The sequence below is a fragment of the Aquila chrysaetos genome, chromosome 7 (genome assembly GCF_900496995.4).
Source record: "Aquila chrysaetos chrysaetos chromosome 7, bAquChr1.4, whole genome shotgun sequence".
Classification (NCBI taxonomy): Eukaryota; Metazoa; Chordata; class Aves; order Accipitriformes; family Accipitridae; genus Aquila; species Aquila chrysaetos.
This window is the reverse complement of record NC_044010.1, coordinates 35,769,841-35,794,916: the sequence shown is the minus strand read 5'-3', so window position 1 is coordinate 35,794,916 and position 25,076 is coordinate 35,769,841. Positions and strand designations below refer to the sequence as shown.

General features: G+C 46.6%; 1 protein-coding gene across 7 annotated transcripts in view; it reads left to right on the top strand.

Annotated features, from left to right (window-relative positions):
- Window positions 1-4,644: 4,644 nt before the first annotated feature.
- LOC115344078 (cystathionine beta-synthase-like protein) overlaps window positions 4,645-25,076 on the top strand; it is a 33,518-nt gene continuing 13,086 nt past the window's right edge. The window contains exons 1-11 of one of the 7 annotated variants that reach the window (XM_041124697.1): window positions 4,645-4,770; window positions 5,772-5,838; window positions 13,648-13,778; window positions 14,863-15,074; window positions 15,678-15,784; window positions 16,706-16,840; window positions 19,455-19,534; window positions 20,860-20,994; window positions 21,549-21,618; window positions 24,004-24,095; window positions 24,946-25,071. In XM_041124697.1, the coding sequence (XP_040980631.1) occupies window positions 13,737-13,778; window positions 14,863-15,074; window positions 15,678-15,784; window positions 16,706-16,840; window positions 19,455-19,534; window positions 20,860-20,994; window positions 21,549-21,618; window positions 24,004-24,095; window positions 24,946-25,071 (999 nt within the window). In that variant the 5' untranslated portion in view covers window positions 4,645-4,770; window positions 5,772-5,838; window positions 13,648-13,736. Of the gene's footprint in view, window positions 4,771-5,771; window positions 5,839-7,116; window positions 7,256-7,494; window positions 7,558-13,647; window positions 13,779-14,862; window positions 15,075-15,677; window positions 15,785-16,705; window positions 16,841-19,454; window positions 19,535-20,859; window positions 20,995-21,548; window positions 21,619-24,003; window positions 24,096-24,945; window positions 25,072-25,076 lie in introns of those variants that run through there. The other 6 variants (XM_030020909.2, XM_030020905.2, XM_030020910.2 and 3 more) reach the window with 6 other exon arrangements.

Genomic DNA, 25,076 nt, shown 5'->3' with positions numbered 1-25,076 from the left:
TTTCTTTTTGCAGTATTCATTTTGTTAAATCCACATGTATGGAAAATGGAGCATGTCCCTGAACTACGTGGACAATCCTTCCTTGTCAGCAATGTGCTCATCGGTCATAAACATCTAATCCCGTGTTAATGCATGTCATGTTTCATTTCTTATGAAATTGTAACCTTCAGCAAGAAGAACCGCTAGTGAAAGCACACTGCTATCCTATATTGTAGTCCCGTAGTACTTCCACTAGGGGAAGGAGCAGCAGAACCACTTCAGAAGGTTCCTGTTTTCCTGCTGGAGGTTATTGCCAAATAAGGTGTTAATTCAATTCATCTAAAGTTTCAACTGTAAATTGGATTTGTGGAATCGGGTTGAATGACAGAAACTAACAAACCAGATCTGCTGCCAACAGACTAGCTCTGGTAGCCAGTGGCTTCATTTCAGCATCTGCAAGAGAGGGGTGGGAGGGTGTGCTTATCTCACCTCTAACTGTCGAGACGCAAATACCTACTTCTTAGTAGTGCTCCGATAATTGCTGAGTTCAGTACTTTTTCATAATTTCAGTTTTGGTGTTTGCTTTCTAACTAGATTGTTTTGACTGGACCAAAGGCAAGTTACATGCATTCGTACATCAGCAAAGCAGAAAGGTGCTAAATTCTGATGAAACCGTGGGATGCGAGTGAGGCTGGGGACAGCAGCTCTGGTGAGCTGGAGCTGTGTAGCAGCTTGTATGAGTATGGTTGCCCCTTTGATCCAAGTACCTTAAAAATAGTCAGAGCTCTGCAAGCTGTTCCCACTAGGAAGAGAAAATTAGTATGATTCAGGTACACCTTTGGGACAAGCCCATGCGTTTTTGTCAAAGGTATGCAGAGCGCTGTTTTCCTGAGTGCTGTGAAATCATGCGCTGGAGGCCACTTCCAGCTCTTAATTTCCAAAACTGCATGTTTAGTTAGGTCTGGAGGAAAAAAAAAATAGTTTGTGCTCTAGTTTCCATGAGCCACAGGACAAAGTGGGGAGAAAGGCAGCAGACAGCAATCAAGCCCATCTCCCTGCCTCTTTGTTTTTCACAGAAAAGCCTGTAGTCTACCAGGCTTAGGCCTGCTGTGCTTTTGCCAGCACCTGGCTTGATTTTGAGTGTTGCTACCTATGCAGCTGAATATTGGATGTGTTTCAGATCATTCTCACTTTCTTCCTGGAGCTGTCTGGGATTCCGGCCAGGCGGAGGAAGGGAGGGAGCAGCTCCCACTGCAGCCTGAGCACCGGCCTGCCTCCCGGGCCTGAGAGCTGTGGGAAGAGCCAGGGGGAGCGACTGCTCCTCCCTTTTCTACCCACCCCTGTTTCCCTTGAGAGCTAATGCTGCACGCGTCTAAGGGAAAGATGAGAGCGAGCTTCATGGGTCAAAACAGTCCTGCATCTTCTATCATTTCCTCTTCCTTCCTCTCCAGTGAACACGGAGGATGCTTCCTCTCTGCTTCCTCTTGTGCTGGTGGAGAAAAGAGTCCTCAAGCTGCAGGAGAAAGAGACTTGATAAAGGGACTCTAAGGCAGGACATAAAGAACTGATTTCTGGACAAAGCACAAGTGGAAAGTGAGCAGACAGCCTTACTGACTTTGGGATTGCATGCAACATTAATTGTTGTGTTGCTGGACTGGGGATGGGCAAGGGAAATTCCAGAGCCAAAGACAGGCCAAAACCTGACCAAGTAATAGTCTCATTAATGTCTGGGCCAGTCTTTTCATTCTGGAGGGGTTTGACTCATGATTTCTGACCCTTTCATGTGACTGTGTTAACCACAACAAAGAGACATTTAATTGCCCTCTTGCTCAGCCTTCAAGGAGGCAAGCCTTTGGTCCTTTGGACAACTCTGTGATTCTCAAACACACGTGGTGGCAGTTGTAACACTTTACAGAAAGACCATCTTCAGCAAAGGGAATAGATCTGTAGGTGAATAGAGAGCAGCAGGTTATGTCCTCTTTGTAGTACTAGTACATAATTTGAGCAAGGTTTCTGACAGTCTCCCACTCCACCCTGGTACCCAAGCTGGGTTATTACAGTCTGCATAGGTGGCTTGCCAGACGAGAGAAAAACTGGCTGAGTCATTGGGCTTAGAGGGCAGCGATAAATGGTTCATACCCTCCCTGGAGACCAGTTATGAGTACCGTATGGGTCTGTGCTGTATCTGTCCTGTTTTACTGTTTTTATCAGTGACTTAGAGGAGAAAGTGAGTGCATCCTCGTCTGGTTTGTGGATGACACCAAACGGGTGGTGCAGCTGACACACGCGAGGGCAAGGCAGTCATCCACAAGGACCTGGATGGGATGGAATTCAGCAAGGACATAGACAAAGTCCTACCCCTTGGGTGGACCAGCCCCCGGCAGGGCACAGGCTGGGGACTGCTTGGCAGGGGAGCAGCTCTGCAGGTAAGGCCCTGGGGGTCACAGTGGGCAGCAAGCTGGACGTGAGGCTGCAGCGTGTCCTGGCAGCAGCAGACCAACTGCATCCTTGGTGGGATGAACAGGGACAGCCAACAGACTGAGGGAAGTGATTATCCCCCTCTACTTGGTACCCATTAGACCACATCCAATACTGTCTTATCGTTTTGGGTCCCCACTATGGAAAAGACATCAGTAAGTCGATGTGAGTTAGGGGTGAGGGAGAGGGCTTCCAAGACAGGCAGGGGCTGGAGTGGCGGCCCTCTGAAGACAGGCCAGGCGAGCAGGGCTTGCTTAGCCTGGGGGAGGGATGGCTGTGGGGCAACCTAACAGCAACCTCCCTGTGCCTACAGGGAGCTCAGCAAGAGGAAAAGTCAGGATCTTTACTGAAGTCATAAACTGAAAGAGGGGAGGTTCCAGCTGGGTGTAGGGAAAACATTTTCCCTACAAGGATAGTTAGGCACTGGACTGGCTGTGCAGTCTCTGTCCTGGGGGCCTTCAAGACCTGACTGGACAAGGCTTGTGCAACCGGGGTTGATCTCTAGATAGACCCTGCTTTGAGTGGGAGGCTGGACTGCAGATGTTCTGAGGTCTCTTCCAGCCTGAGCAATGCTGTGGTTTGGATGTTCAACCTAAAACCTCATTGCTATAACTTGGACCTTTTCTACCTCCTCCTACTCTGAAGGAACATGAAAAATGGTTTATCCCCTTCCTCGTTGCCCTTTAGCTAAATGAAGGCAGTTCTCTTTTTTCAGTTTTATCTTCTCTGAACTCTATTTATTTCAGTCTTTACTCCTGGGCCATGTTCCTCTCTACACCTTGTTGGGCTCCTCAGGCCATGTCCCACATGGGCTGGATCTTTTTTGAAATGCAGCAGTCCGGATGGGACATGGTACCTCAACAAAGCACACCAGTGCTGAGAGTGCCATGTGTCCTGCAGACTATATTCCTGTTTGCATAACCCTGTATGATGTTTGCTTTTTTCACAACAGCGGGGCCTTGTTGACTCACATTGAGTTTGCATGGCACTATAGTCCTACTTTCCACTCTACACAATTGCTGTCCCAGATAGTGGCTACTCGAGCAGTTGATTGCTCCTGCCTGGCTCTAAAATTTTGCATTTGTCCTTATCGGCCAACTTCCTATTGTACTTTCTCATCTCATTTCTCCAGTTTGTCAAAGATCATCTTGAACTATGATTCTGTCCTCCGAACTGTTCACGGCCTCTCCCATGCAGTTAGATATGGAGTGGCTTTTCTTGGGCTGCTTTTTTCTCTCTTTGTATAGAAACATTTCCATGAGCTTGTGCGGTAGCCTTGTGCTCTGCCTTCCCAAAAGGGCACTGGGTACCACCAAAGCACCGTTGGTTCTTTGGGTGACTTCTTTAATCGCTCACAAAAAGCCACCTCCACCTGATGTTCCTCCTTCAGTGATCCTACCACAACAGCATGTACCTTTTTCCCACCCTTCCTTTGATCACTGATTGCATTTGTCCAAGGGATCTCTCTCCTTGACCTTTCAGTCTTCAGCATGTCTACTCATCACGGATACAAGAAACGACATTCTCTGCTTGCCGTTCCTAAACAAGCTGTTTATTTCTACGCTAATATTCCAGTCAGTGTCACATTGCCACTATGCTGATCAAATCATAATTTTGATTATATACCAACCCTCATCACAACTCCTTTTGTTTCTTGGGAGAAAAATAATCCTAAGTGTTGCCAGATCTCAGGAAATGGCTTAAGTGGCTCCCACTTATGAAATTGGTAGTGACCTGCTGATTTGTGGGAGTTATTTACAAGGCTGGGTTGGAGTAAGTGTCCCCCTGATTGGGCTCAGCCATAATGGGTCTAATTAGCAGGCAGTGGGGTGGAGAAGAGTTTTGTGTATTTGTTCCCAGGCACCATGACTGATTTTAATGCCGCTAATGCCAATGGCACATTGTGGGTCGGTGTTGCTGTGGATACCTTTTAAGTCAGGGTTTTTTTAAGTCAAAACTCCCATTTTCTTGTAAGTGTTGTCAGTTTACCTTCAGCTGGCTGCTGCCATGGTGAAGGAGATTGAGTTTTGAGTGCAGAGCTGTGGTGCAATTACAAATCCCTCTCATTAGCCTCACACGTTATGTTCGGATAGTTTCCAACACGCCTAGCGCTGTCACTTGGTCTTACAAGTCTCCTCTGAGGTATCTGTTTTACATTTTACAGGATCTGGCAAATCCATCTGTGCTGCCGATTTCGTATCTCGACATCCATCTGCCTGAAGTTGCAGTGGTTGCTGTGAGGCTGACACTTTTTCAGACAGAACAGCTGACTCAGTGCCTCTTCCCTCAGTCCCTCCTGAAAGGCATTAAAAGGTATGGTTCTCTCTCCTTGGCTACCCTCTGTGGGTATGACTGCAGTCTTCAAATACTTGCACCCGTTCTGTTCCAAATATTAACGTATTTTTGCTTCCCTGTGCTTTGCAACTGGGCCTTATGTGTGCCCTGGTGTCTCATGGGTTTTCTAATACCCATTTCAAGGGCCAGACGTTCTTAACATCACTGTTTTCACACTCTGCCTTCCTCTTGTGCCATTCTGTAATTTAGCTGCATCAGATGCAAGCTAGAATCTGATTCCACATGCTTTTCCAATTGATGTTTTTTCCAATGGGGCTAATGGTTACTTCTGCAAACCTCACTTTACATGTGTATTTCAGACATAATTAGCTGGGCAGACTGCGATTTAAAGTAAATAATTGTCCTGTTTAGCAGCAGTATTTTCTAGTAAATCTTTCTTCAGGAAAATGAGAATAACAACGTGGAATTGAAAGTAGGTTTACATCTACTTTGATCCAGAAAGGGGCAGGGAAAAAGCAATGTAATTTGTCATCAACATGGATTTTTCTCTCTAATTTGTGTGGATTTTTAGCCTATGTAATTTAACAGCTGCCTCAGTGTTGCTGTTTATTTAAGGCCAATATAAAACACCTGGCTCTTCTCTTGATTTGTTTTTAACTGCTCAGTGGTTTTCCTGTGTTTTTTCCTAAATTTCACCCCACATTCTAGTCATGGTCCGTTTTCTTACCAGAGAGACTCTCCACTTTGTAACCCTAAGACTGGTCATTCAGCTTCAGACCAGTCACATCCAGTTGTAAATTCTGTCATTTTTACCACTTAAAACATCCTGTTCCTTTATATTTTTATACAGCATGCAATACTGTCCAAATAGCTATACTACATAGTATCTATATGTACAGATGGAGACATACAGTTGTCTCCACTCCATTACCTAAAACACATGGAACACTTCAGGGTAAATCATGTTCTAAAAGAAAGCTACCTTGAATTGCTTTTCTCTTTACTGGTATTTTTTATAGATACAGAAGAAATTGCTGCTTGGACTTTGTAGAGCAACAAGCTACGTTCTCGAGACGTTTCACTCTGGTAAGACTTTTCGGTATCTCATGCTTTCATGCAAGGATTTTGGTTTCATTTTTTAACTTTTCACAACAGTGTGGATGCAGCCGTTGTGACACCAAACAATTTCCCAGGCAAATACCTCATCACCACATTCTCAGACACCATCAGAAGTGTAGTAATTACATCAGAGCATAATAACTATCCGTTGCGTTGGTGCCATAAGGACTCGTGGATATGAAGCCAATTCGGCTAGGACACAGCCCTCCACGAGGCTCGAGATGGCTGCTCCTTCTTCACAAGCAGCGCGCAGCCTGCCCCTGTGCCAGCAAGTGCACCAGCAGACGAGTGCCGAACTGTAGGCAGCACGGGAGCTTAAAACAGAGAAAGTGTTGAGGTGTTTTCCAGAGTCATGTGTAGGGCTTGGCACCTTTTGGGATAAACCCATTTCCTGATTTGTGGCACAACTACCGCTAGTGAAATGACCAGTGTGGGTTCTTTTCAGCGAGGCACTTGCACTTACTTTCTGTGGCACCATCTCCAGCCTGTAGCTCCCACCTGGGGAATTCACCCGCTCTTCCCTGCCCCGGGCTGGATATTTCCAGGCTTTGACAGGAGACCGAGACACGCCTGGGCCCTCTCTCTCCCCGTCGGTGATCCGGGTGACCCGAGATGAGGCCGCCGTGCCGGCGGGTGCCCTGACGCAGCGCAAGCCTGAGGCCTTCCCGGGGGGTTCAGGTGCCAGGGGGAGCGTCTGGCTGCGGGCCCAACCGTGAAACTCCCCTCACAGCAGCCCCCTCTGATGCGGTGGGTATTATTATTATTTTTTTTTTTCCCCCCAGATCAGAGCGGTGACCAGTAACACCCGCAGCCCTCCCTCGGGAGTTACGAGCAGCCCATGTGCCTGCTTCCTCCCTACGGCCCGCGCCCGCAGGCGCACGATGAAATGTCGCCTTCGAAGGCCGGGGCCTGGGCACGCCCCCGCCCGTCCCGCGCCCCCGGCGCCGGCACAGACCTCGCCCCGGGCTCCGCGAAGGCCGTTTGGAGGAACGCGGGCCTTTTGCCCCCGCTTTCCCCTCACGGCCCCGGCCGGGCAGCGCCGGGCACCCCCCGCCCCGCCCGCCACACGGCTGCAGGCGGCACTGCCCCGTGGGCCGCGCGCCGCCTCCCCATTGGCTCTCTCTGCCACGCCAACGCCCCCGTGGAGCCCAATGGCCGCGCGCGCTCCCGCTCCCGCCCCTCGGAGGCGGGCTGGGGGCGGGGCCGGCGCGAGGCGGGGCGGGGCCCCCGGGGCTCGCGGGCTCTTCTTAACCCCCGCGCCCCGGCCGGGCGCCGCTGCGTCGCTCCCTCCCCTTCCTCCTCCCTCTCCTCCTCCTCCTCGCCCTCGCCGGTGCAGGGCGGGCGGCAGCAGCGTCCCGGGGAGCGCCCGGCTCGCCTGGGTGAGGTGACGGCCGTATAGCGGGGTGCCGTGCGTGTGGAGCAGGGGGGGGGCGGCTGCATCCCCCTCGCCGCCCGTTGCATCATCCGCGGGCGTGGGGCGGGGGAGGAGAGCCGGGGGTGGCCGTGCCCTTTCATTCCCGCCACCCACCCCGGGCCGCGTGGGGTGGGCTGCGCCGCGCTTCGCCTCAGCGGGGGCGGCCGTTAAACGGTCACTGTGGCGGGGGCGGGGGGTGCTGCTTCGGGAGTGCCCTCCTCGCCGCCGCCGCCTCGGGAGGGGGAGACGAACGGAAGAGGTTCTGCGGGCTGGTGGGTGAACGTGGTTGTGCTGCACGGTTGGGCTTTTGTTTTCTTTTTGTAATTAAGGGAGGGGATAGGAACGGGCAGCTTCGGAGCTGTTCTGGGCAAGTGGAGCCCCTGGAGCCAGCCGTGGCGCTGGCGTGCCCGCGGGGAGGACGGGAGCGCAGGCCCCGGGAGGGTCCCGGCTGCGGGGGATGCTGCGGGCAGGCCGGAGGGAGCCTGCCGAGTGCCCCCTCCGAGCAGGGAGAGGAAAGATTGGCGTTCTGCTGCTTATACAGGCTCGCAAGATGACTTTGTGCCTTTTGTTTTTTTCTCTCTGGGTTTGGCACCGGCTCTTCAGCCGTTCTTGGCCTGTCATCCGTTGTTCTCATGGGTGCCGTGAGGGTCTCTTGGCAGTGTTTTTTGGCAAGTCTGGCTAATGCAGTGGACCAGGAAGCTTCTTTTCTTATATTTTATTTCATACGTTGCCCTTCCCCTATTGGGAAGGGTCTGAACTTGACTGAAACTTGAGAGAGCAGCGTTATTAATGCTGCTGGCATATTATTGAACCAGCCATGACCTGAAAGACAACTGATTCTTCTGTTCCTGTTTGATTATCTATTCTTCTGTGTATCTCTCTAATGCTGAAGCCTTTGACTATGGAGGTTTTGGAGTGCTGGGCCCCGTTCCAGCAAATTTGCTCAAACTGTTTACCCTTTCAATGAGTCTGTTTGCTGATTTGAGGCATGAGAGCTCCACGTTCTGCAAAACTTGTGCTACAGGAAGGAGGGAAAACTCAGAGTACGGAGATAGGTGAAATATGGGGATTTTACATCAGAGAGAAAAAGTGTTTCCTGGGAAGCTGGGACCTGCTCAGAACGTGGTATTTCTCGGCAGGAGAATGGCTGTAGTGAGATCAGTACCAATAAAGCACGGTTTAGGTGCTAGGTTAGGTCCAGTACTTTGGCCGTTTGGGCAGGCCATCCCTTTTGATATTAGTTGGTGGCTCTTTAGTATCCTATCATGACACTCTGTGTGTGGGTTAACCAGCCTGCTTCCCTGAAGCCAGAGCAGTACTTCTAAAAATGGTGGTTGGTAGCCAGGGTCATGAGGGGTCCAAGTCCTGGAGTGTGCATGCTGGCTCAGGTATGTCACTAATCAGGTGCTGGCAGCATAGCAGGCTGCCAGGACGACTGGCCTCTGGCTATTGGCAGGTGCCTGCTGTCTGTACGTTGGGATCCATGGGAACTAGGCAGACAGCAGGGTGTACCGTGCTCATGGTTGTACTGTGGATGCCCGCCAAAAGCTCTACAGATGTAGCCAGAGTGGGTGGCAGCTGGTCTTTCCCACAAAACATGCATCAGCCAAAAAGCTGGCTTCTCGCCCAGGCAGTGGTGACCAGGGGTTCTCTGCCAGCCTTTATCAGAGGTCCCTGGGCTAACAAAAGATGTGATGTCTTGCGGGGGGCACCATAATGCTGGGGAAGGGGAGCTGTGCTTCTACCTGTTTTATAGACCTGGTCAGAAATTGAGAGCAGAGCTCCAACTCCCTCTTTTTGTCATGCTGGGCAACTTGCCTAATCTCTGAGTCTCTGTTACCCTACCTGTAATGCTTCTCTCCCTGTACGTGGTGAGCTTGGCAGATCGAGAGCACTACAGGCTGTAGTGTTGTTCTGTCTTTGTGCACTGACTAAGGAGAGAGAACTAGAAGCGGGGAAAGAAATAATGAAAGCTTCTGACTCCAGCAGGTAAAAATGTAGATAAAGCATTCTCCAGTCTTTTCTGTAATGCTGTTGTGCTTCTTGAAGACATCAGTCAGAATATTTGTCAGATGAGTCCGGACAGGGTTGGAGTGAACTCAGGAAATGGAGATGTCAGAAGACACCTGCATTAAGGCTGCATGCAGAGCTTCCCTTCTGTGGTGGGAAGGCAGACTGAACACTTTCATGTTTTCACTGGCTGATCTCTAGCGTAACAATTGCCATAGCAGTGGAAGTTGCTTTGCTGTTGAAGTTTTAAAATCTTTGCAGTGTTACAGAGGCGGGGGCTTTAAAGAACTACCCATGTTCTATCAGGAAGGTTATGAATATGCTAGTCTGGCCTTGAAAGAAAGAGTGATCATTGAAAGGACACGCATATGCTCATCTGCTCTATAGAAGAAAATGAAATAAGACTTTCGATTCTTGAAGGATGTCTTCCTAGAGCCACAGTGTTGTTAATTCATACCCCAGTTACTTAGGTCACTTGACGTTTCCTGACACAGGAGTGATGGCTGCCTGCTACTGAGAAAGTAGCAAGGGGACACACACACACACACACACACAAAAAACCCCAAATGGCTGACTGCCTCCTGAATCACTTATAGCTGTCGTGTTTCCAAACAGCTTCCAAAGGCTGGATGGGTATTGCTACATATGGTAACCTGTAAAGATCTAAAGGCTCTCTAAGACCCTGTGATACTCAGAGTGAGTAGAACAACTGGTTTGTAGTGGTTTACTTGTTCACAGGGTAAAGTACTTAATGTCAAAGTAAGTACTTTGCTTAATGTCTAAGTTTCCCATTCTCAGGCCGCAGCATAATGGAATCCTGTATCTCATCTCTTGCTGAGTAGTCAGCCCTTGGGGCATCTCTCTCTGATCTACCTCTTACACCTGCCTTTTAGACAGCTTCGTTTCTGCTTCAGACAAGACTCAAGTTAATTAGGTTCTTGCATACATGATACTCTTTAAATATCTACATTAGTGCTGACATCATATACTGTAAACAGCCCTAGAAACTGTAGCTCCTAACATATCTATAGAGGGAGTTCAGCTCGGGCTGTTCGGGGATTAATTTCACTTACTGGCCTTCAATCCTGTTCTGTAGGAGTTGAGAAATAGTTTAGGTCTTGGATTCCCTGTGGAGATAGATCAAGAGTTGTGAGCCTTGCCCATGAGGCTTTCTGGATCTCATATCTCTGTCTATGTCCCAATCCCCTTTGTGACTTAGTTTTAAGTGACTTTGTAAATTGTCTTTCTGACTTTTCTTTCGCCTGCTCTGCAGATATAATGGCAGAAGTTAGTCAGGCTTTTCTAGTTAGACTCTGCCCACACCTCCAGCTAGTTATGGGACTGTTCCCTTTTACAGCAAGCTTAAGTTCAGGCTGACAGAATTTCTTTCATGAAGATGGGCAACTCTTCCTGCAGCTTATCTCCCTCAGACTCTTCTGAGCAATGTTCAATTGCAGTTAGAGAAGCAGAGTTGCCATTCTCCTGTCCTGTCTCCCCAGTCTGCATTCCCAGAAGAAAGACTTAAGAGGGTCAGGCTAGAGAAAAAGCTGTTGTCATGCTCTGTTTTGGTGATTTCTGCTCACCCCCTTTTCTTTGTTCCCTAAAGATCTCTCCAGTAGAAAGATGCACCAGCGTCCTATGGCCTGATTCGGGCCTGTAGGCAGGATCGTGAGGGGAATTTGGATATCCTAGGCTGACCATCTCTGCCCCCTATTTTGCTGAAGTTGCATCATGTAGGGCTGTAAGCACCAGTTGGGTGTTCTGGATGGTGTGTCAGGAAGCTCATCAGTAGCACTGAAGGGCCTCGAAGATCTGAGGTCTTCCTGTTGGTTCTGAACATGACAAGTCACTCTTGGGCTCTTGACCTGTTTCTTAGGTATAACTGTAGCCATTGCAGGTGCGTATATGTCTCCATTGAGTGCTGTAGTAAGAATTCCCCTTGGAGAACAACCAAGTCTGTCCTAGGAATTGTCCTTCACAACCCTAAGATATTAGGTTGACCATAGCTGGGACTGATTCTCTACTGGCATGATTAGAATCTGACTCTATAAATTTATATATGCATACCTATTTACTTTAGGCTGCGTGGGTGTGGGGTTATTTAAAATAATGCCTAATAACATGATTTGAAGGGATTTATTGAACAGGAGCTTGTGTTCCTTCCAATGAATGATGTTGCTTAAGGTTAGTATGCGGGGACAGGATTTTTGTTGGCAATGCTTGTGGTTAGCTTTTTCTCTCTCTCCTTGTTTTTGTTCAGAGTTTTAGTCCCATTATTGAAGCTTTGATCAAACATCAGAGTATTGCCATTCTAAACACATGAGGAAATCTCACAGCATAGTTGAAGGCAATAAGTATAGCTTTTCCTCTGTTTCTGCTGTTTCTAGTTCAAGAGATGATGGGTGTTGCTGTTAGTGGATTGTGGATTTTTTTTGCCTTGCAATAGAGGAAATAAGATGGTATTGTCTTGGCCAGTTTGGAGGGAGTCCTCCAAAAGGCAGCTTTTGAAGAGACCCATGTTCATTTCTTTCCTGCCATCAATACAAAGAACAAGTACTTTTTGAAACCTCTGAAACTTTTACTGCAACAAATTTTTCTCCCCTTCTCCTCAATTTTTGGACCCTCTTGAGGGACACTGAGGATTGGTGATTTAAAGTTTTTAAAGGTTTTGTACTCCTATTTTATGAGAACCTAGAAGATGAACAAAATCTGCTGTTCCTTGTCTATAACCCCTTGCTGCTTTCTTCCTGCACGTTGAAATGGTTTGATTCTTTGGCAGCAAGGTACCCTTTTTAGATGAACTTTGTAGATATTGTCACTCTTACCTGTGAGCAGAGGCAGTTGGTGTCTATGTCCAGTATTGCATGCCAGCTGTCTGAAGGAGCATGTGGATGTGTCTCGTTGGAAGCCTTGAAACTTCTCCAGTATTTTTTCTTTACTGAAAAAAGCACTGACATTCTGAACTGTGAACCAGGCACCTTCTAGAAATAGAAATGAAGGCTGGGTTTCCCTCTGGAACTGGAAGTAAGCTAATTTCTGGTAACAAAGACTGGTTGGTGTTAGATATGTATATTTATGGGATGTTAGCTTTCTGGGATTGGTGTCTGTCAGTCAGTGGTCTAGGACAGGATGTAGTCCATCTTGGCTCTTGGGCATGTATTAACCTAAATAAAGTAGAATTATATCATTTTGGTGGCATGGAAATCTTGATATCCAGAAGGGGAATTATTTCAAACCTTAGTCTGGAAAGTTGGCACTTTCAGAGGCTTTTTTTCCTAAAGGAGAGCAGTTTAAATGCCTTAGGCATTTTCTTCAAATCAGCGTGCAAGAAAGAAATTGGTGTGCATAAGGCAGTAGTGGTTAGTGGTGCGTGTTAACTTGCAGGATCAAATGCTAAAGTTCACTGGTCCTGTGAGTCCAATCTTTTTCCAGTGTGTCACCAGACCATCAACTCTGGCTGATATAAGCTGTATCTGTTTTGTGTGCATTTCTCAGAAGAAGGAGGATGAGGCCAGGGACCCTTTCCAGGCCTAGTACAATTTGGTAATGGAATGAGCTGAATCTTGCTGCAGAATGGTGACAGGAAAAACAGATATTGGGAAAAAGCCCCACACACTTTCCAAGACTTCAGCCAGATTTTTGTCTTCAATGGAGAGGAAGCAGACAGGGTCTGTGAACAACTGGCTGGAGTAGGAGAAATTAACTTACTGCTTCCATTTTATATTTACTGATTTCTGAAACAAAAAGCCTGCTAGAAAGCTTCCTTGCTTCCTTGTGGTTGAAGTGTTTGCTGTGTGTGTTATATCCAGCATCACTATAGTTGTGCATGCAACACTAATTCAGTTTGGGTAGAAACTTGTGAGATTTTGGTCTCCTCAAGGGTAGAGAGGCCTCTAAGTGTTCTTGTATAAAGCCTTTTTCTTAAGTTGTGTACAGGGTCTTTTGGTGATGGCACCATGAAGCCCTTTCACCCTTGGTGTCTCTAGAAGTATATATCCTGTGAACTGGAGTATTTTCTATTACTTTGTGTGGTTTTCAGGCTAATGAAATTGCAGACAGTCCAATAGAGATGTTTTCTGCTTACTTTACTGGATCTGAGCTGTGGAGGGCAGGGCAGAGGGAAGATTAGGTTATGCGGGAAGAACAGGGTCAGGAGACCCTCCGTTGGTCTTGCACAGTACCTCTGCTGCATGGTGGGTTTTTTTTGTTTTAATACTGTTTATATGAGTCATCTTCGCTTTGTTTTGCAGCTTCTTTTTTTCCCTGTGAAAGTGGGATGTCTGTCTTGCCCTATGAGAGACTGTTTGCTGATAGGTTGGTTTTGGTTTTTTTCTAACTTGCATGATCTGCAGCTTTGAAGAGGGTTCCAGTCTTGTGACCTCCAGTACTCAGTCTCCTGAAGAAAGTCCAGTCTACTGTGCTGTCACTTTCACCAAAGAACATGGAGAAGTTGATATTGGAAAGGCCTGTTTCTGTGCCTAAGGTACTTATTGGTCTTTGGGGAATACTGTTTGCCTGTCTTTCTGTCACCACAATTTGGGAAAGCCCTATCTGTTTGTTTTCAGGCGGCTTTCTAGGTTTTTTGTTGGAATGCTGTGGAAGTAGGTGCTATTGAAACCAGTGGCCTTTCTGGAAGAGTTTTCCTTCATGACCACAAGTAGCAATGCAGAGTCTTTCGGCATCATTTTCTAATTAGTCACCAAGTAGTCTTACTCTGTTTCTCTCTGCTTGGAATGGGGAGGTTTTATTTTAGAGAGATGTTTTTTGGTGTGGGAGGGGTGTCTCCCATGAGATTAAGTCCTGTTTTCTTGATATTTACGGAGGCTAGTTACAGTAAGCACATGCTTCAGTGTGTTTTAAGTTGTCTTCATGTAGGGCACTGTATTGAGCTTTTGCACTCAGTGTTGCAGTGCAAGGTTCTTGTTTTAGTGATAAGGATTTAGCAGATCAAAATTATGCTGAAAGACTTTCCCATCTTCACGGTACTATGGAAACATCAACTGACCATTAAAATACCCATTTGTTGTGACCTTTTTCATAGAAGGGAAAAACAAGAGTGGGACACTTGAGGATGGGATTTATCTGAGACATGCTGTGTTCTCTCACCTAATACCTGGGTCTTGGGTATAGTGACAGGATCTCTTGTAGTCAGTGGCAGAACCTGTTCTTGGTTGTTAAAAGCTACTTGTTGCCACTGCCCCTTTTGGCTTATAGTCAATAATGCTTTCTTGAAAAGTGCCACCAGGGTAGTTTCTGTTCAGGCTTCCCTCTGAAAAACTGCATGCTGAAGCACTAGACTTGAAATAGATATGTTGGTGAAGGGACAGACAGGAATAAGGACTCCTTGTTAGTAACATAATTTTTAGCTATTGTAGAGGGGCAATGATGTGAATGGGTGGTTTCCCCATGGTGCAGGACTTAGGGCATCTTTTGAGACAGTTACTCGACCTTGTTACAGAGGGCATACAAATCACTCTCACTTGTTTGTTTGGGGTTTTTTTTACCTCTTTTTTCCCCTCTTTTTTTTTTTTTTTTTTTCCCTTTTTTTTCCCTTCCCCTCCCCCAAGGGTGAAATGCCTACACTTCCTTCCCAGGAGAAGCCAGATACGAACTCATGCCCTCATACACCTGGCAAGTATTTTCTCCCTGGTGGGATGGACAATGAGAACTGCAAGGCTAATGAGAAGGAAAGGGAGTGGATTCGCCCTGATACACCTAGTAAATGCACATGGAAGCTTGGGAAACCCCTCTCTGCCTCCCCCCATCGTCATACCACTCTGTAAGTATTGCTTTTATTTGCTGATTTTCAGTACAGCACTAATCCAGGTCTCCTCAGAGCCATGTGGATTTAACAAAAGATGACTGATTTAAATTGATGCTGTTTAGCATGTAGATATGCTGGTGCTTCTTAATTTCCACATATAAGCAAAGCTAAGAACCCAGATTAAGCATATAAGGGACCTTGCACCAAAGACATGAAACTACGTGGACTGGAACTAACTTATTTTAAATAACCTGGCAAGCAGTTCTCTGGAAGATTAGATGGAAGATTGCACTGTTAATGCCTTTTGCTTTTAAAGTAGCTGACTCTGAGCACTGCTAAGCTACTTTGTGCCAGGAGGAAGTGCAGAGCACTTCATTCTTGCCTCAGGATTTGGCTTGATGTCTGATTAATCCTTGTTTTGGATCAAGGACTTGATATTTTGTGAATTTGTATCCAATGGACATTCTTTTAAACCAAAATATCTAAAATGACTAGCTTGATAAAGGGGAGGGAGAAAGCTGCTTGAAATAAAAAGCTTCAGAAATGCTGTGTTGCTTTTGTGTGACCTGCCTGTGGCCCCTTCTGTGAATACACTGACTTTTTTTGTATGTGTACCAGGCCAGAGCCTCTGAAAATCATGCCAAGCATCCTGAATAAAGTTGGCAATACACCCATGGTGCGAATCAACAAGATTGGGAAGCAGTATGGGCTCAAGTGTGAACTCTGTGAGTACTGCTGCAGGCAGAAAATCAAAATAAGAAACACTGTTTCAGAAACTTGGGTAGTCCTGGTTAGTAGTGTCATGTAACCTGGGCATAGGAGGAGTGCAGGTACCCTGCAGAAAATGGTGAGAAAAATTCCTCTTTTTCTTTGGCAGATTTTCAGGTTTTTAGGATTTGGTCATCTAAAACATCTTTCAGTTTGTACTTCATGAGGACATTTCCTGCAGCTTTTCCATTTTTGTAGAAAAAGTGAAACTTTTTTCATAGAAAATGTTTTTTTTTAATTTTAAAAAAGTTGTATGAAGTCTTTGACTGCTTCTCGTATTCATCAGTGTGTGTAAAATGCAGATCTGCAGTTACCACTGAAGTTCACTGAAAAAGAGGAAAGGGATCAAACTGTCAATGAAAGTTTTTTTTTTTTTGTTCAGTTGTTGTTTTTTTTTAAACCCAACCATAGTAGAGATATCTGGAGGCTCTGATCAGAGTCGTGAAAGTGTAGGCTGAATGAGGGGAGAAACTTCCAGTTTGATCAGAAACTGGCTGGAGAATGTAGCAGGAAAAAGGCAAGGCATGTTGGTAGAGTTCTCTTCCCCTGTGCTATTGTGCTGGAAGAGCCCTGGGGCTTTTTATACTAATGACTGGGCTGTAATAAAGAGGAAGGATGAAAGGAGGGGTCATACTTTGAGGAGACTGACAAGAGTTCTGGCTTCTGTGGCCAGCATCAAGTACCAAACTTGCTGTGTTGTTGTGACCCATAACAGTGGAGATGCTGTGAACTGAATCCCCGTCTCTGGTGTTGTAAAGTAGGGAGGTGAATTGGGCAGACATGTTAACAGAGTTGCTTTTGCAGACATGTTAGGGACGAGCAGCCTGTTCAGCAAATGACTGCTGTTTAAGAACTCTGCTTGGTTTCTTTGTTTCCAGTGGCAAAATGTGAGTTCTTCAATGCTGGGGGCAGTGTGAAGGACCGCATCAGCCTAAGGATGGTAGAGGATGCTGAGAAGGCTGGGATCCTGAAGCCTGGGGACACAATCATAGAGCCAACCTCTGGAAACACAGGTAGGGGATGGAGAAGACCCTAGCAAAGTGTGGGGGAAAATGTTGTGGTGGTTTTCCTGGAGAGGCAGACTTGAGATTGGAGCATGGAAGCTACCTGTGCAAGGAAGAAAGGGGATCTCTTGCTGCCTGCATGGTGTAGGGAGCAGTGCCTCTTCCATCTCACACAGGGAACAATTCTGCAGTGTCCTTTGCTGACCAGAACAGCTGGGAAGGAGGTCTGCTAAATTTGCAGGGGCCTTTGCTTTAAAAGAAAAGAAGTGTTAGGTCAGGTCTTTAGATCCTATTCAGGAATTAAAGTCTGACTGAACTTATTGGAAATCAAGCACCCAAAGACTGGTGTGAACCTGGATCTTCCCGTTCTGTTTGGGAAGTCCCATGGTCCTCATTCCCTATGCTCTGTCAGGTGAGATGGGCCTGGTTTGAGAAACAGCCTTTCCCACGCGGTGCAGCTGAGATGGGAGATAAGCTGCATCCCTACAGCACTATTTGCTAACACAGCCCTCGCAGATTTTAACAGATTCCACTTGGGTCAGTGTCTTGGAGGGCTGGAGGAAGGAACAGGCCTGCTAGTCAGGGGCCAGGGCAGAGCATCTGATGATCTGAGCAAACTGGAGGTAACTCTGGGCTCCTGCATCACAGCTGTTGTACTTCTGTTAAGCTGCTCTACTGGTGGGGAGTAAACGTACCTGGAATGTTCCCCCTTGAGCTAGTTAAATATAAAATACGCTGCCTCCTCTGAGGAGGTTCCTGAGCTGAGCTGCAAGCTACTTCCTTGCCTGATGTGTTCTGGAGACGTGTCCTGTCCTGTTCTTAAACTCTTCCCTGGGCATCCGTCCACTGTTGCCTTCTAATAGACACAGGCCAGGCAGATCCTTCTGTTGTTCTTTTGATCCAGTCCAGCCTTTGTTAATGGAGGGACTGGGGTGATGAGCTGATCTGTGACCAGTTCCCCTGACTTCAGCAGAAAACTGGGAAGTCATATCTGTTGCCATTTGTTCAGCAGGTGCTCCATGGGGGGAGCAGTGCAATTGAAACCCTTGTGACTGTGTCTATACCTCTTGCCTGAACAATGGCAAGAAGTGGAAAATATCCATATGTTGCATTCCTCCAGTATCTGAGGTCATAGTATGACATCCTGCTTTCTGGGTCAGTACCTGATAAATGGTTCTCCTTGCCACAGAATTCAAAAGATAGAAAGGAGGCAGAACTGAAGGAGGCACAGGACAATTAGTTCAGAAAGCTCTTTTTTCATTTAAAATTGAAGACCAGGGCAGACAGTAACCTGAGAGAATTGGCTTTTGCTCTAGGCTGCTGCTCAGAGCTCCTGAGTATCTTGAATCTGAGAGCTAATGTGTTATATTTTTGTCCTCTCTGCATCCCACTTCTCCCTCAGCCAAAGTCCTGTTTCGATGTTTGCTGGATTTCCAGGTGAGTGGTAGCAGAAAGTACAAAGTGTTAGAGTTCAGGTCTCTAAATGCTTTCTTCATCACAGACTATCATAAGGGAGGATGCTGGATGGCTTCTCTTCCGTCTTTGGCCTTAGTGAGGCTTTTGCCATCTCTCTTTTTTTTTTTTTTTTTCTTAATCTGTATTTATCTATAATATACTGGGAAAAGTCATTGTGTCATGTTGTGTTCCCCCCCCAATATTTAAACACTACTTGAATTGTGAGTTATGCTTCTCTTACGGGAATAGTTAAAGTTTGTTTTTTTGTTTTTTACCCCTACACAATCCAGCACCATGTAGAAACAGATCCAGCTTTTAACAAGCAAGTCTTTGTGTAGCGTAAACTGCCTGTGAGACATTGTCATATGCATGTGTTGGTATTGTGCCTGGTACCCAAAAGAGCAGGGGAGGTGCCATGCAGCCTGACCTCAGACACATAGGAACTAGCTTTATCTGTTTAGCTTATGCAGCAGAGAGGTGGTCTGATAACAGGTGTAAGCTTCTCTGCTATGGGGAAGGCACTTCTGAGCTTAGCTCTTCAGGTAGGCAGACAATGACAAGCTGGAAGGCAGAAATCAGGCTGGAGGTGCAGATTTTTAAAGTAGAAATGAGGTGTCTGTCTCTTAACAGTCAAGGTACTTCACTGTGGTAGCAAGTTGACAATAGTGCATTAGAACCTCGATCACATACAGCATCTAAATCATGTCTTTTTAGAAAGGACTTAGTTTTGGCACATTGCAAACTAGGGATTTAGTGCAGAATTGAGTCAACAGAGGCTCTAATACTCTTCTGACAGTATCAAAATGATTGCTCTAGTTGTCTTTAGCTTAAAGCTCATTCCTTTCCCAAATTAATTCTGTAAAAATGAAGTGAGTGAGACAGGAGGAAGGTGACGTGCAAACTGCTAGCTTTACCACATGAACATGTCAAGCTTTCCCACCCTTGGCTAAATTTTCTATTGGCTGTGATCCTCAAAGAACTAGCAGCAGCTGTAAATCCAGTTCTCCCCAGTAGTCAGAAACATTCCCTTTGCCACCCCTCTAGAGACACTGTACTTAAGCCTCTGGTGAAAATCTGATTAAAGCCAGGGCATGCCAAAGCTAGCATTGTGGGTTTTGTTATTTGCTGCTCCTCACTGTATGCCCTACGTGTCTTTGCTTGCTTCCAGGAATTGGGCTGGCCTTGGCTGCAGCAGTGAAGGGTTACCGCTGTATCATTGTGATGCCAGAGAAAATGAGTATGGAGAAGGTCTGATCTGCTTTTATTTTCAAGAATTAAAAAAATAAGCACGTTTGCACTTGCAGAGTTCCTGGTGTAGATGAGTGCTGTGGCTTTAGCAACAAAGGTGTAGGCTTGTGGCCTCCAAGTCACTGGCTTGGCCGAACTCTGCTGAGGGCCTTTTGCCAGTGCCAAGAGAAAGCCAGGCTGGCTAGCCATGGACAGAAATGTGCCTAAGACCTGTCCCCCACAGCACTGTCACTTGGAAAACTGTCGTAACTGTTTTAAATACAAGTGTCAAGGGAACTCGAGATTTACCTAGCCCGTTGAAGTAACTACCTGCCCCTGGGTTAGCTGTTGCTCGCTGAGCAAAGGAGGACAGAGGACAAAGTAAGGCAGTGCTGAAGCTTTGAATATTCTTCTGTTCTGCACTGGGCTGAGCAAGGCCATGAGGGAGCCTGCTGAGCTCCTCAGGTTACACTGGTGGGTACTGGCAAGCATCTGAGTTGTGTCACCACAGCAACAAAGGGGAAGGAAAAGCCACCTGGGTAACATCCCCTTACCTTCACTGTGGAAAGCACAAAACATCCAGCTCTAGAGCAAGCCCTGTCGTGTGCTCCACTGGGGTGGTTGCTGCACCTGCAGCCAGAAGAAGAGAAGAGATCCCCTGTGTCTCACAGCTGAGGCAGCAAATAGCTGTCAGCAAAACCACTTACCTCAATTCAAACACTTCCAGTGTTCCAGCTGAAAGGCAGTGGTGCAAATGAGAACAATGTCACCTGAAGGCATATACCCGTTGCTTGCTCTTACCTGCTCTGGAGGGAGAGGTACCACATGGCCATTGCCATGCTCCATGCAGCACCAAAGGCCTCCCCTCTGAAGACAGGCCTTGCCGTAGCTCAATGTCGTAAACTTTCTTGCCCTCATAGCAGTTGAGTGGTGCATAGGGCCTTGGAAGATCTCCTTTGCTGCCTGTGTCCAAAGCAGGAGGTAAATAAACATAATTTGCACTTAAACATAAAATACTGGGCTATAGCACAGTTGGAGTGCAGGGTGTATGTGACTGGTATAAAAGGAGATGGCGTTTTGCCTGAATGAGGCTTCTCAGTATGTAGTAATAGTCCCTACAGGCCTGAAGGCCTAGAATAGAAACAGGAATTTGACATCCAGCTCCCAAGTAAAGCTTAGTTGAGACCAAATTACATTAAAGATCTGGACCCATGGCTCAGTGATGCTGTGAGGCTGGGGTGTAGAACTGCTAAGGAGGCTGTTGCAGACCAGGCTGTTGCATCTCAATGAAGTCTCTGTGCTGGGAGAGCAGTTTTGGGTTTTGTGACCATATTTATTTGCTATAGGTGGATGTCCTGAGAGCTCTGGGTGCTGAGATTGTGAGGACCCCGACTACTGCCAGATTTGATTCTCCTGAATCTCACGTGGGAGTAGCATGGAGACTGAAAAATGAAATCCCCAATGCACATATACTAGACCAGGTAAGAGCCAAAGTGTCAGAGGTGCAGGCGTAGCGTGGGAGGAGGTATTACAGCCTTGTTCCTTAGTGTCCTTGGTTGACTGTTCAACAGCCTTGGTGTGTCTCTGGAGGAAAAGATGTCCCAGGTCTGGAGCTGTAGTTGAGCCATCACCGTGCCGTAGGGTAGCAAGCTTTTATAGTCACTAGAGGGCAGCAACGAGCCTATGTTTGCAGAGACTGCAACACATGGGCGGCTTTCCACTGAATTGGCAGTCCTGCATGGAAGAATAGGTACAAGGGTCATGTTCTTAAAAGAAACTACCCCACAGACAGGACAGGTCTTGGCATTGGAGGGTGCTGGCACCTTAGAGCTCCTCTGAAATTAGGTCACTTAGGAAGGTTGTACTTCTCCTTGGACATTCTGCCTAGGTCCAGCTATCAAGGAAACAGCCTGGAAAGAGTATATGTAGCTGTTGTGGGGCTTGGATAATGTTTGTCGTGTTCTTGAAATGCCTCACAATGTGAATTTTGTTGTCTTTCTTGTCTACTTAATGGCTTTTCTATCTTTCAATATAGTACCGTAATGCCAGCAACCCCCTGACGCACTATGACACCACAGCTGAAGAGATCCTGCAGCAGTGTGAAGGTATGTTTGCTCTACTACTATCCCCCTCCTCAGCGAGTCCCTAGTATTCTCTTATTGTTAGGTACTTGGAGAATGGGACCTGAGGTGGTTGAGAAATGCATGGATTTTGATACAGCAAATCCCATACGTAGGCTGTGTGTCACTAGAGAATTATTTTATTTCAGTAGTCATAGTAATGAATTTTTTTTTCCCCCCATTGAAGAAGGGTGCTTTGGTTTTTAGATTCCTCTGCTTGTGACCAGGTGGAGAAAGCAGTGATGCTTATGTTATCTTTAAAAAAAAAACAACAAACCAACAACAAAAAAAACCCCATAGCTAGAGTGGCGTGAAAGAACAGCATCGCTTTCTCTGATCACAAATGCAGAATCATAGAATCACAGAATTGTTTAGGTTGGAAATGACCTTTAAGATCAAGTCCAACCGCAAACCTAACACTGCCAAGTCCATCACTAAACCATGTACCTAAGTGCCATGTCTACATGTCTTTTAAATACCTCCAGGGATGGTGACTTAACCACTTCCCTGGGCAGCCTGTTCCAATACTTGATAACCCTTTCAGTGAAGAAGTATTTCCCTAATATCCAGTCTAAACCTCCCCTGGCGCAACTTGAGGCCATTTCCTCTTGTCCTATCACTTGTTACGTGGGAGAAGAGACTGACACCTTGCTACAACCTTCTTTCAGGTAGTTGTAGAGACTAGTAAGGTCTGCCCTGAGCCTCCTTTTCTCCAGACTGAACAACATCAGTTTCCTCAGCCATTCCTCATACGACTTGTTCTCTAGATCCTTCACTGGCTTCATTGCTCTTCTTTGGACGTGCTCCAGCACCTCAGTGTCTGTCTTGTAGTGAGGGGCCCCAAACTGAACACAGTCTTCGAGGTGCGGCATCACCAGTGCCGAGTACAGGGGAACAATCACTTCCCTGCTCCTGCTGGCCATGCTATTTCTGATACAGGCCAGGATGCTGTTGGCCTTCTTGGCCACCTGGGCACACTGCCGGCTCATATTCAGTCAGCTGTTGACCAACATCCCCAGGTCCTTTTCTGCCATGCAGCTTTCTAGCCACTTCCCCAAGCCTGTAGTGTTGCATGGGGTTGTTATGACCCAAGTGCAGGACCTGGCACTTAAGTATTTTTACATTCTCAGACCAAATACTCCATTACACTGGAAGCTTCTTCACTTAGGAGTTCTCAGGAGTACAGACGGCTCTGTGTTGCAGTTGTTGCCAGTAAGACCTTTTTACTCTGCAGGGGTTGCTTTCATCTTAGCTCTAGGCAGCCAGGTTGGAGTACCACAAGTGATTGAGCTGTGGCAGCAGAGAGCTTTAGCTGGGCTAACTCACCCAGCAGAGGAATTGGTTTGAGAGCTATTGGAGGCATTCAATGTGATGCTGCAGCTTACTGTGTAGGCATTTGCCATAGGTGGTAGAGGGAAGTCTTATAGGAGGCTATTGACCTGCCTTATAAAACAGTACAGTTTCTGATGGGACCCTCTAATAAGAAAATTGGTTATTAAATTCCTTCTCATTAAGGTGAGGACCATGTGAAGGGTTCTCCTCTTTGTCCCCCCCACCCCCAAAGTAACTCTAGCTGTTCAGAGGATTTGGCTTGTCTTTCTGTGGCAATCTTTCTTTAAGTCTCAGTTAAAATGAGTATACTTTAACAAACTGCCATCCCACAAACTGAGTCTAGATGAGTTCTAGCTTTAGGCTTCTTGTTTGTATTTACTTTTCCACATAGGCCAGTCACTGTTCGGTTATTACTGAGCTTATATCCCTGCTTGGCAGGATGTTATTCTTTTGACTGGTAAGCATTTGTTTTTGTGTGTGAACTGGTGTGTGTGTATTTTTTATTAACAAAGCTATCATGTGGATTCACCATGGAAACTGTAGGAGGTGGCAAAAGAATGAACTGTCATACCTGCACTCACTCTGAGTGCTCATGACCAAAATAGTATTTTTCACATGAAAATGAGAGCGTAGTTGTGTTAACAGTTCTCTCAGTGGGTACCTATCCCATGCTCTTGGCACTCATTCAGTAAATTAAGTAATACAATGGGCTGCTCATTCTAAGTTAAAGAATGAATTATCTACATCAGCAAATACAGTAACAAGAAAACTACAGGTGTCAGCTGTATGGGCCACCTCAAGCTCTGTCCGCAGTACAACAAATTGGTGTCTTGCCAGGCCACTGGATGGACATTTCAAAGCCATTGTTGAAGTAAATGGGGGTTGAGCAAGGTGGTCTCAACACAGCTCTTGGGAAGCAAAGATCCTTATCTTTCCCATTTTTGTTAAAGAAAGTCCATACTTAGGTTTAAGTGGGTTTTTAATCCATCATTCTGGGGGAGATTTCACAACTGCCTTCTGTCCCTCGTCTTTAAACAGGAAAAATAGACATGCTGGTGGCTGCAGCTGGCACAGGAGGTACTATCACTGGCATCTCCAGAAAGCTAAAGGAGAAGTGTCCAGGTTGCAAAGTAAGTGGCAAGCCTAAAGCATTTCTCTCTAGCAGGGTGAACCTCAAACTGCTCCACTTGGCACATCCCATTCCTTGAAAGCCTGCCCTGGGTCTCTATAGGAAGCTCTTGAGTGTTCTCAGTTAGAAGGCAGTTCCAAGCAGCAAAGAAAGGTTTTCAGACTGAAATCATCATGCGCTGGTCTCACTGGTGACCAGAGTTCACGTTTGGCTCAGCAGATGAAAACTGGCCCTCGGATCCCTTCATGGGGTGTCTGAGAAACTTCCTTCTCTGGTGTGTACTGCAGTCTTCTGTTTCCTCTCTGGCTGTGCCTTCACTAGCTTCTCTCGAGCTGCTGAGGTTTTACCAAGTTAAATTTTCTCTGCACACACCAACCTGTGTGTCTACCTGTGTGCTGTGTTAGATTTCCTCACAGAAGCTGGTATTGTGTTTCAATCGTGAATATTTTCCTATGTAGGCAGGGAGTGGTAAACAAAATAAAACTTACCTGTTTACAGTTGGCAAAAAAATGTATTGGCTGTAACAATGTCTGACATGTGAATGAGGACAATCTTGTCTCAAGGAAACCAAGCAAAACCCATGTAGAACAAGTGGTGCCCCTCTCTTAGTGTTCACAGCCTGAGGAGACAGGATGGGTTGCCAAAGGGCCAGAAGCAGCAAAGCTTTTTCCTCACAGGGGAGGTGAGTGTTGCCAGGAAGAAATGAATAGGAAACTAGGTTGCTGTTAGCTTGCCTGTGTGTGCAGCCAGTGTGACACCAACAGCTGTAATGAGGCCAGCGCTCATGAGTAAATAACCGTGTTCTCAAAAGTAGTGTGTCGTGGTAGCCAAAGTGGAAACTGCTTCTCCAGATTATAGGTGTTGATCCTGAAGGCTCCATCCTTGCTACACCAGAAGAACTGAATGAGACTGACAAGACAATGTATGAAGTGGAAGGAATCGGATATGATTTTGTCCCCACGGTGTTGGATAGATCTGTAAG